At 44.6% G+C, this 12,500-nt stretch overlaps 3 protein-coding genes across 3 annotated transcripts in view; 2 read left to right on the forward strand and 1 right to left on the reverse strand.

The window, feature by feature from the left end:
- Positions 1–4,559, forward strand: part of LOC121306202 (phospholipase B-like 1) — a 9,450-nt gene extending 4,891 nt beyond the window's left edge. Inside the window, 5 exon segments of the mRNA XM_041237958.1 lie at positions 1–86; positions 89–100; positions 835–1,020; positions 3,763–3,869; positions 4,229–4,559. The exon segment at positions 1–86 is cut by the window's left edge and continues 30 nt beyond it. Of these exon segments, the coding sequence (XP_041093892.1) occupies positions 1–86; positions 89–100; positions 835–1,020; positions 3,763–3,869; positions 4,229–4,405 (568 nt within the window). The 3' untranslated portion in view covers positions 4,406–4,559.
- The window catches only part of LOC121306077 (histone acetyltransferase p300-like), a 456,244-nt gene that overhangs the window by 48,791 nt on the left and 394,953 nt on the right, over positions 1–12,500 (reverse strand).
- Positions 6,211–9,939, forward strand: LOC121306176 (tumor necrosis factor receptor superfamily member 13C-like). Its single transcript, XM_041237923.1, has 3 exons — positions 6,211–6,680; positions 8,721–8,909; positions 9,612–9,939. The coding sequence occupies exons 1-3, from the start codon at positions 6,584–6,586 to the stop codon at positions 9,899–9,901; spliced, it is 576 nt and encodes a 191-aa protein (XP_041093857.1). The 5' UTR covers positions 6,211–6,583; the 3' UTR covers positions 9,902–9,939.

Here is a 12,500-nt window from a genome sequence, read left to right on the forward strand (position 1 = left end):
AACAGATTCACCTAGGAGGACCTCGAGGAAGGAGCTCTCTTCAATAGAACAGATTCCGGGATTGGTGGAGTTCTCTGACCAGACCGACTCTTGAGAAGGGGTGAGAATATAGCTCTGTCAGTCTTAATAGAGTCCAGCAGAAAGCTCTAGTGCTGAATGTGTCCTCCCTTCCTTTAACTGGAGGGGCCTCTCTCCTGAATTGCTCTCTCCCTCTCTCCCTCTCCTGAACTCTCTCAGCTCTCATAGCTCTCCCTCTCTTATAGAGCAGAGAGCTGAGAGAGAGGGGAGAGAGGAGGTTACTGTGCCCCCTCTCTCTCTTCCCTGTCCCCGCCCCCCCCATCCCCCCGAATTGCACCTCCTCCTCCTCTTTCTCTCTCCTCTCCTCTCTCTCTCCTCTCTCTCTCTCTCTCCCCTCCTCTCTCTCCTCCCCCCTAGAATCTCTCTCTCTCTCTCTCTCTCTCTCCCCCAGTGAAAGTTCTCTGAATAATCCTCCCTCTTCTCATATTGAATTCCCCTCCCCCCTCTATATAGAATGAACTCCCTCACTCCAGCTTCAATAGAGTCCAATGAAAGCTCTCTGAATAATCAGAACTCCCTTGTCTAACTCTGAATCTCCTCTCTCCTCTCTCTCTCTCTCTCCTCTCCCCACCCCCCTCCTCTCCGAATCTCTCTTTACTTCTTTGCAAGGAAAATCTACAGGAGTCTTGTACAGAGAGTCCAACTTATCTAGAGAGCAGGAGGAGGCAGGTCCTATGATGGTCAGAGAATGATTCGCAGAAGGGCAAAGTGTTCGTGTGTTTGGGCCTCTCTCTCTCTCTCTCTCTCTCTCTCCAGGATACTGGCCCTCCTATAACATCCCGTTTCACAAGCAGATCTACGCTCGGAGCGGATACCCGGCGATGAGGGAGCGCTTCGGGCTGGAATACTCCTACGACCTCTGTCCTCGAGCCAAGATCTTGCGCCGGGATCAGAGTTCCGTGCGGGACCTGGACTCCCTGCGGCACATCATGAGATACAATGGTAAGCCGGTGTGATCGCCGCCCCCTGCTGGCGGAGGGGAGACAGTGCAGGCGCAGGGCTCGCATTCCTCCATCTCTCTGGGCTTCTCCTCTTGTCAGGAAACTCTCTCTGAGCGTCACTCAGCTCCAGTTCTTGAGAATCTCAGATTCTGGGGTACTGGGGGGGTGTCTGTCTGTCTGTCTGTCTGTCTGTCTGTACCTCCGTCCCGTCTTGCATCACACTAGAATTTAAGATTAAGACAGAATTTTAAAAAGTCTATAATATCAGTCCAGTAGGATTTCATGTTAGATTTCTGAAATGTCACTTTTTTTTTTCAATGTCAGTTTTTCGGTCAGTATCTGGAAAAACTACAAAGCGCTGGGTGTGGAATTCAGTATGTTAACAAGGGAACATTATTCAGCAGCTTTCACTGGACTCTATGAAGCTGAATCAGTTCATTCTATATAGAGGGGGTGCAATTCAATATGTTAACAAGGGAACATTATTCAGCAGCTTTCACTGGACTCTATGAAGCTGAGGGAGTTCATTCTATATAGAGGGGGTGCAATTCAATATGTTAACAAGGGAACATTATTCAGCAGCTTTCACTGGACTCTATGAAGCTGAATCAGTTCATTCTATATAGAGGGGGTGCAATTCAATATGAGAACAAGGGAACATTATTCAGCAGCTTTCACTGGACTCTATGAAGCTGAGGGAGTTCATTCTATATAGAGGGGGTGCAATTCAATATGTTAACAAGGGAACATTATTCAGCAGCTTTCACTGGACTCTATGAAGCTGAGGGAGTTCATTCTATATAGAGGGGGTGCAATTCAATATGATAACAAGGGAACATTATTCAGCAGCTTTCACTGGACTCTATGAAGCTGAATCAGTTCATTCTATATAGAGGGGGTGCAATTCAATATGATAACAAGGGAACATTATTCAGCAGCTTTCACTGGACTCTATGAAGCTGAGGGAGTTCATTCTATATAGAGGGGGTGCAATTCAATATGATAACAAGGGAACATTATTCAGCAGCTTTCACTGGACTCTATGAAGCTGAGGGAGTTCATTCTATATAGAGGGGGTGCAATTCAATATGTTAACAAGGGAACATTATTCAGCAGCTTTCACTGGACTCTATGAAGCTGAATCAGTTCATTCTATATAGAGGGGGTGCAATTCAATATGTTAACAAGGGAACATTATTCAGCAGCTTTCACTGGACTCTATGAAGCTGAATCAGTTCATTCTATATAGAGGGGGTGCAATTCAATATGATAACAAGGGAACATTATTCAGCAGCTTTCACTGGACTCTATGAAGCTGAGTGAGTTCATTCTATATAGAGGGGGTGCAATTCAATATGATAACAAGGGAACATTATTCAGCAGCTTTCACTGGACTCTATGAAGCTGAGGGAGTTCATTCTATATAGAGGGGGTGCAATTCAATATGTTAACAAGGGAACATTATTCAGCAGCTTTCACTGGACTCTATGAAGCTGAGTTCATTCTATACAGAGGGGGTGCAATTCAATATGGAGTTCATTCTATATAGAGGGGGTGCAATTCAATATGTTAACAAGGGAACATTATTCAGCAGCTTTCACTGGACTCTATGAAGCTGAGGGAGTTCATTCTATATAGAGGGGGTGCAATTCAATATGATAACAAGGGAACATTATTCAGCAGCTTTCACTGGACTCTATGAAGCTGAGGGAGTTCATTCTATATAGAGGGGGTGCAATTCAATATGTTAACAAGGGAACATTATTCAGCAGCTTTCACTGGACTCTATGAAGCTGAATCAGTTCATTCTATATAGAGGGGGTGCAATTCAATATGTTAACAAGGGAACATTATTCAGCAGCTTTCACTGGACTCTATGAAGCTGAATCAGTTCATTCTATATAGAGGGGGTGCAATTCAATATGATAACAAGGGAACATTATTCAGCAGCTTTCACTGGACTCTATGAAGCTGAGGGAGTTCATTCTATATAGAGGGGGTGCAATTCAATATGTTAACAAGGGAACATTATTCAGCAGCTTTCACTGGACTCTATGAAGCTGAGGGAGTTCATTCTATATAGAGGGGGTGCAATTCAATATGTTAACAAGGGAACATTATTCAGCAGCTTTCACTGGACTCTATGAAGCTGAATCAGTTCATTCTATATAGAGGGGGTGCAATTCAATATGAGAACAAGGGAACATTATTCAGCAGCTTTCACTGGACTCTATGAAGCTGAATCAGTTCATTCTATATAGAGGGGGTGCAATTCAATATGATAACAAGGGAACATTATTCAGCAGCTTTCACTGGACTCTATGAAGCTGAATCAGTTCATTCTATATAGAGGGGGTGCAATTCAATATGTTAACAAGGGAACATTATTCAGCAGCTTTCACTGGACTCTATGAAGCTGAATCAGTTCATTCTATATAGAGGGTGATGCTGCTAAACTTTTGCCCGCAGCTGTACATGATGTATCGTAATAGAGGTCTGTATCGCTTGTGATACGAGACCCACAGCGTAAAGAACTACAGCTCCCAGCATGCCTCACCATTGCCGCGGGTGCAGAGGCATGCTGGGAGCCGTAGTTCTGTATTGTAATAGAGGTCTGTATCGAGACCACAGTGTAAAGATCTACAGCTCCCAGCGTGCCTCGCCGTTGCCACGGGTGCAGAGGCATGCTGGGAGTTGTAGTTCCTTTCACAGGGCGATGCTAAAGCTTGATCTCTGTTGCCAGCGTACCGGACAGACCCGTACTCAGAGGGGAATCCGTGTAAAACGATCTGCTGCAGACAAGACTTGAACAAACAGCAGCCCGTTCCCGGGGGATGCTACGACACCAAGGCAAGAAGAACCCACACAACCAGAACTTTACGGGCCGGACCCGGGTTCAAATTTCAACTGAAAGTGTGTCATTCTGATTTAATAGTCAATTAATATGCTTTACCGTAGATAGAGAGATAGATAGAGATGGAGAGAGAGATAGAGAGAGATAGATAGAGATAGAGATAGAGAGAGAGAGAGATATAAAGAGAGATAGATAGAGATAGAGAGATAGATAAAATTGCTCCAATTTCAAAAAGTAGGACATCATGTACTACAAACTCATAACATAACCCAGTCCTGTTTAAATAATAATAATAATAATAATAATAATAATAATAATAATAATAATAATAATAATAATGTTTTTTTTCCCCTAGGTCACTGATTTCAAGTTGGCTCGAAGGTTTGTCTCAGAGGCAGTGAATGGGCCCACAGTCCAGGACGGGCTTCCCGCGTTCAGCTGGAGAGAATTCAATGAGACGAGACACGCCGGCCTCCCAGAGTCCTACAACTTCACCTTCCTCACCATGCAGCCTGTCCTCTTCCACCCCTAGACCCGCATCGCCAGGGAGAGGCGTCCAGCGGCTCACAGAGACATCCGAACGGGAGCTTCAGATCCCGGCCGAGCCTCAGACTCGCTGTGTGCGTGTGTCTGTCTCTGTGTGTGTGTGCGTGCGTGTGTGTGTGTGTGTGTGTGTGTGTGTGTGTGTGTGTGTGTGTGTGTCCCTGAGAGAGTCGCTTCACCTCCTTGTGCTCCGTCCTTCAGACGAGACGTCAAACAAACTGAGTCCTATTGGAAGAGACTATTTAAAGTCTATTTTTTTTTTTAAATGGTATTCAAAAATTTCATGTTTTAATTATCTTAAAAGAAAGTACATTTAAAAAAGTCTGATTTCTGCACCTCCCTTTGGCTTCCCAGGTCTCAGTTCTACACAGTCCAACCAAACATGCAATTTCACTATAAAACCAGCCAACTGGGGGGGGGGGGCAACACTGTGTTAAACTAAAGAGCTCCACGGCACTGTCAGACAATAAGGGAAGCAGCAGAAAATGAATCACGGTAACAATACTGCTGTATTCAGGTCTAGTGATATTTCTTGCTGCTGTATTGCAGGGCAGGTTGATAACAGTGGAGTTTTGATTCTGAGAGCTCCATCGAGGCAAACAAGGGTTTTGCGTTTTAAACTTTTTTTCCACTCGGGGTGTGACCGGGTAAACGGAAAACGCCGAGGTGGGGGGGGGGGGTGGGGGGGTGGGGGTGGGGGTCCCACAGGAATTCAGCGACTCGCAGCAGCTTTTGTGAGAAAGCCGTTCCTATCAGCAGAAACGAGAGAAGCCGCTGTGCCAGCTGTGGGATAGTGACGCAAGTTCAAGACCTTGTTTTTTTTTCCCCAGATGCCTCGATTCAGTATCTCTGTCATTCCGCTACTGTCTGTGTTTCTACCTTTAAAAAAAGTGTTTTGTAGCTCTCTCTCTCTCTCTCTCTCTCTCTCTCTCCTCTCTCTCTCTCTCTCTCTCTCTCTCTCTCTCTCTCTCTCTCTCTCTCTCTCTCCCCTCTCTGTGCTTTACAATGCTTCCCTGTGCTTTACCAGACCTCTATGTGCTTTATATATGCTTCCCTGTGCTTTACCAGACCTCTCTGTGCTTTACAATGCTTCCCTGTGCTTTACCAGACCTCTCTGTGCTTTACAATGCTGCCCTATGCTTTACCAGACCTCTCTGTGCTTTACAATGCTTCCCTATGCTTTACCAGACCTCTCTGTGCTTTACAATGCTTCCCTGTGCTTTACCAGACCTCTCTGTGCTTTACAATGCTTCCCTGTGCTTTACCAGACCTCTCTGTGCTTTACAATGCTTCCCTATGCTTTACCAGACCTCTCTGTGCTTTACAATGCTTCCCTATGCTTTACCAGACCTCTCTGTGCTTTACAATGCTTCCCTGTGCTTTACCAGACCTCTCTGTGCTTTACAATGCTTCCCTGTGCTTTACCAGACCTCTCTGTGCTTTACAATGCTTCCCTGTGCTTTACCAGACCTCTCTGTGTTTTACCAGCCCTATGTGTGCTGAGGAGACGGGGAGAGGGGATAGGAGAGCAAAGAGAGGAGGGAGAGCAGAGAGAAGAGAGGTCGTGTTTTTGCGAGTTTGTCTCTAGGGAATGCAGAGAGAGGGGAGAGAAGGGAGGTCGTGTTTTTGCGAGTGTGTCTCTAGGGAATGCAGAGAGAGTAGGGGAGAGGAGAGGAGAGAGCAGAGGGGAGGGGAGGAGGGAAGAGAGAGAGGGGAGAGGGGAGAGAGGGTGTTTTTGCGAGTCTGTCTCTAGGGAATGAGGAGAGAGGGAGAGAGGAGAGGAGAGGGGAGAGAGGGGAGAGGGGAGAGCAGAGAGGAGACAGGAGAGAGGGGAGAGCAGAGAGGAGAGGTCGTGTTTTTGCGAGTCTGTCTCTAGGGAATGTTGGAGGTGACTCATTTTTTCATACTGATATTAAAGAGCGAAATAGAGAAGTGAAAACACCAAGAAGAAGAAAAAAACAACCAACAATAAACTCAGAGCCGGTCCAGGAGCTGGTAGTCTTTACTTTGTAGTTTCCTTCCTGTAAACGAGCGGCGGAGCTGAACGAAAAACACAGACAGTCGCCTCGACTCGTCCTGTCCAATTTCGGTGAAGCTGGCCAACAAATTCTACCGACCGCTTCGGGAAAAAAAAACCACTGAAGAGAAGAAAAAATAATATCGAATCATGAGCACCAGGGATTGCCGACCACCCCAATTTTGGGATAGTTTAGTTAATGAATGTGTTGCGCGTCATTTTAAGAAAAAGGCGACCACGTTCCCACGTAAGCAATTATTATTATTATTATTATTATTATTATTATTATTATTATTATTGTTTTAAAAAATTGTTTGGTGTTTCTTCACTGTGTCGTACTTGACAGCGAAGCATGTCTTCAGACAGACAGCAGTCTTGTGACTTGAGACAGGGACAAGGAGGGACGACTGGACACTGCTATCAGTGAGACAGACAGTACTGTTGTGTTGTAAGAGACAGGGGCAAGGAGGGACGACTGGACACTGCTATCAGTGAGACAGACAGTACTGTTGTGCTGTAAGAGACAGGGACAAGGAGGGACGACTGGACACTGCTATCAGTGAGACAGACAGTACTGTTGTGCTGTAAGAGACAGGGACAAGGAGGGACGACTGGACACTGCTATCAGTGAGACAGACAGTACTGTTGTGCTGTAAGAGACAGGGACAAGGAGGGACGACTGGACACTGCTATCAGTGAGACAGACAGTACTGTTGTGCTGTAAGAGACAGGGACAAGGAGGGACGACTGGACACTGCTATCAGTGAGACAGACAGTACTGTTGTGCTGTAAGAGACAGGGACAAGGAGGGACGACTGGACACTGCTATCAGTGAGACAGACAGTACTGTTGTGCTGTAAGAGACAGGGACAAGGAGGGACGACTGGACACTGCTATCAGTGAGACAGACAGTACTGTTGTGCTGTAAGAGACAGGGACAAGGAGGGACGACTGGACACTGCTATCAGTGAGACAGACAGTACTGTTGTGCTGTAAGAGACAGGGACAAGGAGGGACGACTGGACACTGCTATCAGTGAGACAGACAGTACTGTTGTGCTGTAAGAGACAGGGACAAGGAGGGACGACTGGACACTGCTATCAGTGAGACAGACAGTACTGTTGTGCTGTAAGAGACAGGGACAAGGAGGGACGACTGGACACTGCTATCAGTGAGACAGACAGTACTGTTGTGCTGTAAGAGACAGGGACAAGGAGGGACGACTGGACACTGCTATCAGTGAGACAGACAGTACTGTTGTGCTGTAAGAGACAGGGACAAGGAGGGACGACTGGACACTGCTATCAGTGAGACAGACAGTACTGTTGTGCTGTAAGAGACAGGGACAAGGAGGGACGACTGGACACTGCTATCAGTGAGACAGACAGTACTGTTGTGCTGTAAGAGACAGGGACAAGGAGGGACGACTGGACACTGCTATCAGTTTATTTTACAGTCTCAATAAATTGAGCTGAATAATTATAATCCTTCTATTAGGTTTCGGGTCTGTTTGACTCGACTCTCGTTTCCAATCAGCTTAAATGTTATTTTTCTTGTCATTCTCTGTATAATATTTGATGACTTTTCCTAAGCTGGGGGGTCATGAACTTGCACACAGAAAACAGAACCTTTGAGATGTTTATTTTTTTTTTTTTTTAGAACAGATAACGTGTACAAATAAGATGTTTGGGGTCACTGTGACCCCCCTGGCGTTTATCTGTGTAGATTTGTGTGCAGAAATAAAACAAACTTCCTCAATTTGTTATTTTATTATTATTATTATTATTATTATTATTATATTATTATTATTATTATTATTAGATATTTATAAACTGTCTGGAGATATTTATAAAAAAGAATATATAACAATATATTTATCTACAAGGCAGGGCCTCGTTTTCCCTGTCAGTGTTGCAACAGCATCTCCCTGGTAAAGACACTCCAGAATGAGACGCTCCCAGGCTGGCAGCCAAAGAAGTTTTATCACAGCTCCTGGACTGAAAGAGCAGAAAAGAGTCAAACCTTTGCAAATAAAAACAGTTAATCAATTTAAGGCTGTTTTATTTTTAATTAGTTTGAAATTGCATCGGGTCGATATGACCCAAAAACACAAACAGATGCACCTACATTCTGAACATAACTTGGAGGTTTAAGAGCCACACAGCAGAAGCGCTTCTAACAGACAGAGAGGGGAATCTGTGACGTGTGGCTGCTGCCTGCACCGCACCTCCTCCGCCAGCAGGGGGAGCGGCGGTAACATCGGAACAACAACTTGTCTCTGTTGCAGAACCCAGGTCCAGCCTCACGCCCTTGACCGTGGACCGGCCCACGTTGTCCGTGGAAAGCCCACTGCACCCAGATCCGGGCGCGGCTCTCGTATCGGTGGCTGTGCTGGCGTGCGGCTCCCTTCTCGCGATGCTTGTGTGGCTGGTGATGTGCAGGAGGCAGACAAGGAGACAGACTGCTGGCAGACAGAGTGAGTGACGTGAACACGACTTCTCTTATCACTGTGAGAGCACAGCTAAGTGGGATACAGCACAGGGGCAGCTGAAGCATTGGGGAGCATTGTGAAGCATAGAGAGGTCTGGTAAAGCACAGGGAAGCATTGTGAAGCACATTGAGGTAAAGCATTGTAAAGCATAGAGAGGTCTGGTAAAGCACAGGGAAGCATTGTAAAGCACAGAGAGGTCTGGTAAAGCACAGGGAAGCATTGTAAAGCACAGAGAGGTCTGGTAAAGCACAGGGAAGCATTGTAAAGCACAGAGAGGTCTGGTAAAGCACAGGGAAGCATTGTAAAGCACAGAGAGGTCTGGTAAAGCACAGGGAAGCATTGTAAAGCACAGAGAGGTCTGGTAAAGCACAGGGAAGCATTGTAGAGAGAGGTATTGTAAAGCATAGGGAAGCATTGTAAAGCACAGAGAGGTCTGGTAAAGCATAGGGAAGCATTGTAAAGCACAGAGAGGTCTGGTAAAGCACAGGGAAGCATTGTAAAGCACAGAGAGGTCTGGTAAAGCACAGGGAAGCATTGTAAAGCACAGAGAGGTCTGGTAAAGCATAGGGAAGCATTGTAAAGCACAGAGAGCGGTTCTCGCACAGTTCTTTGAAAGATAATAATATATTATTATTATTATTATTATTATTATTATTATTATTATTATTATTATTTTAATAATTTCAGATGACCCGGAAGATCTAGCCAAGACTCCGGAATTCCAACCAGGGGTCGTCGTCTCGGATGAAAACGAAACTTCCTGTCCGCTGGTCAACGGACTCCCGCCGGGAACTAAAAATCAGGAACCTCCTGAGGGGGCGTCCGTTACCCCCGGGGAGCCATTTGTGTGCGGCACAGGAAGTGAGGTCCGTGTCGGACCGTGCGACGGCGGACTGTGTAACAGCATCCCTCTTCCTGCCACCGAGTTGGGCGGTTCCGCTCTAGTGACGACCAAAACCGTTCGGAATTCAGAATGAGAGGGATTTTTATATTTATATATATAGTTTCGATTTTTTTTTAAAAAAACTGCATGTACATTTGTTACTTTATATTTAGAATCTACCCCCAAAAAATAATACCCTTTAAAAATCTCCCCTCCTGCTCTGCTGCCCTCTGGTGGCTGAGAGAAATACAGCAGCAAGAAAGCGCTACCTTGTATCATTATTAACCTGCAATACTCTGCTGCCCTCTGGTGGCTGAGAGAAATACAGCAGCAAGAAATATCTATATAGACCTGAATAGAGCAGCCTTGTATCATTATTAAACTGCAATACTCTGCTGCCCCCTGGTGGCTGAGAGAAATACAGCAGCAAGAAATATCTATATAGACCTGAATAGAGCAGCCTTGTATCATTATTAACCTGCAATACTCTGCTGCCCTCTGGTGGCTGAGAGAAATACAGCAGCAAGAAATATCTATATAGACCTGAATAGAGCAGCCTTGTATCATTATTAACCTGCAATACTCTGCTGCCCTCTGGTGGCTGAGAGAAATACAGCAGCAAGAAATATCTATATAGACCTGAATAGAGCAGCCTTGTATCATTATTAACCTGCAATACTCTGCTGCCCCCTGGTGGGTGGAAAAAGAATACAGCAGCAAGAAATATATAAACCAGACCCTCAACCCTCCTATTATGTTTAAAATTTAGGTGCATCTTTTATGTTTTTGGGTCATATTGACCCGATGCAATTTCAAACTAATTTAAAACAGCCTTAAATTGATTAACTGTTTTTATTTGCAAAGGTTTGACTCTTTTCTGCTCTTTTAGTCCAGGAGCTGTGATAAAACTTCTTTGGCTGCCAGCCTGGGAGCTTCTCATTCTGGAGTGTCTTTACCAGGGAGATGCTGTTGCAATACTGACAGAGAAAACGAGGCTCTGCCTTGTAGATAAATATATTGTTATATATTCTTTTTTCTAACTATCTCCAGACAGGTGCAGCCATTTCCAGAGATAATAATACAAATATAATAATAATAATAATAATAATAATAATAATAATAATAATAATAATAATAATAATAATAATAATAATAATATACAAATTGAGGAAGTTTGTTTTATTTCTGCACACAAATCTACACAGATAAACGCCAGGGGGGTCACAGTGACCCGAAACATCTTATTTGTACACGTTATCTGTTCTAAAAAAAAAATAAAATAAACATCTCAAAAGTTCTGTTTTCTGTGTGCAAGTTCATGACCCCCCAGCTTAGGAAAAGTCATAAAATATTATACAGAGAATGACAAGAAAAATAACATTTAAGCTGATTGGAAACGAGAGACGAGTCAAACAGACCTAATAGAAGGGTTATAATTATTCAGCTCAACTTATTGAGATTGTAAAATAAACTGATAGCAGTGTCCAGTCGTCCCTCCTTGTCCCTGTCTCTTACAGCACAAAAGTACTGTCTGTCTCACTGATAGCAGTGTCCAGTCGTCCCTCCTTGTCCCTTTAATTATCTAGCTTAATTAGACCCTTTTCAAAACGCGTTCAGCTCTTAAAACAGTTGGCAGAAGTAACAAAGTCCTAGAAGCGATCTGAAATCTCGCAGCGGGTTTTAAAAGCTGAAAACAACAAGAACAGAGTAAAAGGGAAGCGAGTTTGTAGCTGTTCGTGTTTTTGTGTTTTTTTTTTTAGTTTTAGAAGTACTTAGGCTTGGACAGACTGTAAACGGTTTTATACATTTTTCTCCACGAATGTTACATATTATGCATCTTTGTTTCAAATGGATCTGGTGAATTATATTGCGCTAGAACGTTTTTTCAATAAAATCTAAAAAATCTACCAGAATTTGTATTTATTTGATTTTATGTATTTATTTATTTGATTTTAATTTGGTTTCTTTTGTGTTTTTATTTGTGGGGTTCTGCTTAATTTGTGGGTTCGGGGCGATTCATTCTCAGTTAAATTGCGGTCTCTTGTTATCTTGGTCCAGATTTTCAAAGACTTTGCTCAAGTCTTATATTTAACTGCTATTCTTGTGTAAGGCAGCGGGTTCGAGTAGCTCAGGAAAGAAAGAAAGAAATAAAGAAAGAATAATTCAGCGATGTTTAAATTATTTTATAACTCAACAAAATAAAACTACAAAACAAGCACACGGGAAAAGACTACAACTCCCAGAAGGCAGCGCGCCGCCACTTCCTTACCGCAGAACCGCCCCGGGGAGGGAGAGAGAGAGAGAAGGAGAAGGAGAAGGAGAGAGAGAGAAGGAGAGAGAGGCTCCCGTCTTTTAAAAAATAAAATAAAATAAACAGTAATATAATCCAACTAATGGCAGCCGAGGCCAGACGGAAAGCCGCGGTCCAAATTCAGCTGACCGTGCCGCCTCCGCCTCCTCTTCCCCGGTCTCCCAGCCCAATGCGGAGCGGCGCCGCCAGCAGCCATTCAGACAACAACAACAACAACAACAACAACAACAGCGCCGGGTCCGCCGGGTCCTCCGGCGGCGGTAACAGCGCCGGCAGCGCCGGGTCCGCCGGGAAGTGGGTTCGGTTGAACGTGGGCGGGACGCGGTTTCTCACGACGCGCCAGACGCTGTGCACGGAACCGACCTCGTTTCTCTACCGGCTG

The sequence above is a fragment of the Polyodon spathula genome, chromosome 46 (genome assembly GCF_017654505.1).
Source record: "Polyodon spathula isolate WHYD16114869_AA chromosome 46, ASM1765450v1, whole genome shotgun sequence".
In the NCBI taxonomy this organism is placed as follows: Eukaryota; Metazoa; Chordata; class Actinopteri; order Acipenseriformes; family Polyodontidae; genus Polyodon; species Polyodon spathula.

Bases quoted from the DNA above. Each gene is read 5' to 3' on its own strand.
- LOC121306176 (XM_041237923.1), top strand. From the start codon at position 6,584: ATGAGCACCAGGGATTGCCGACCACCCCAATTTTGGGATAGTTTAGTT. The intron at 6,681-8,720 runs GTAAGCAATTAT...TCTCTGTTGCAG, and splicing joins AAAGGCGACCACGTTCCCAC to AACCCAGGTCCAGCCTCACG. The intron at 8,910-9,611 runs GTGAGTGACGTG...TAATAATTTCAG, and splicing joins ACAGACTGCTGGCAGACAGA to ATGACCCGGAAGATCTAGCC.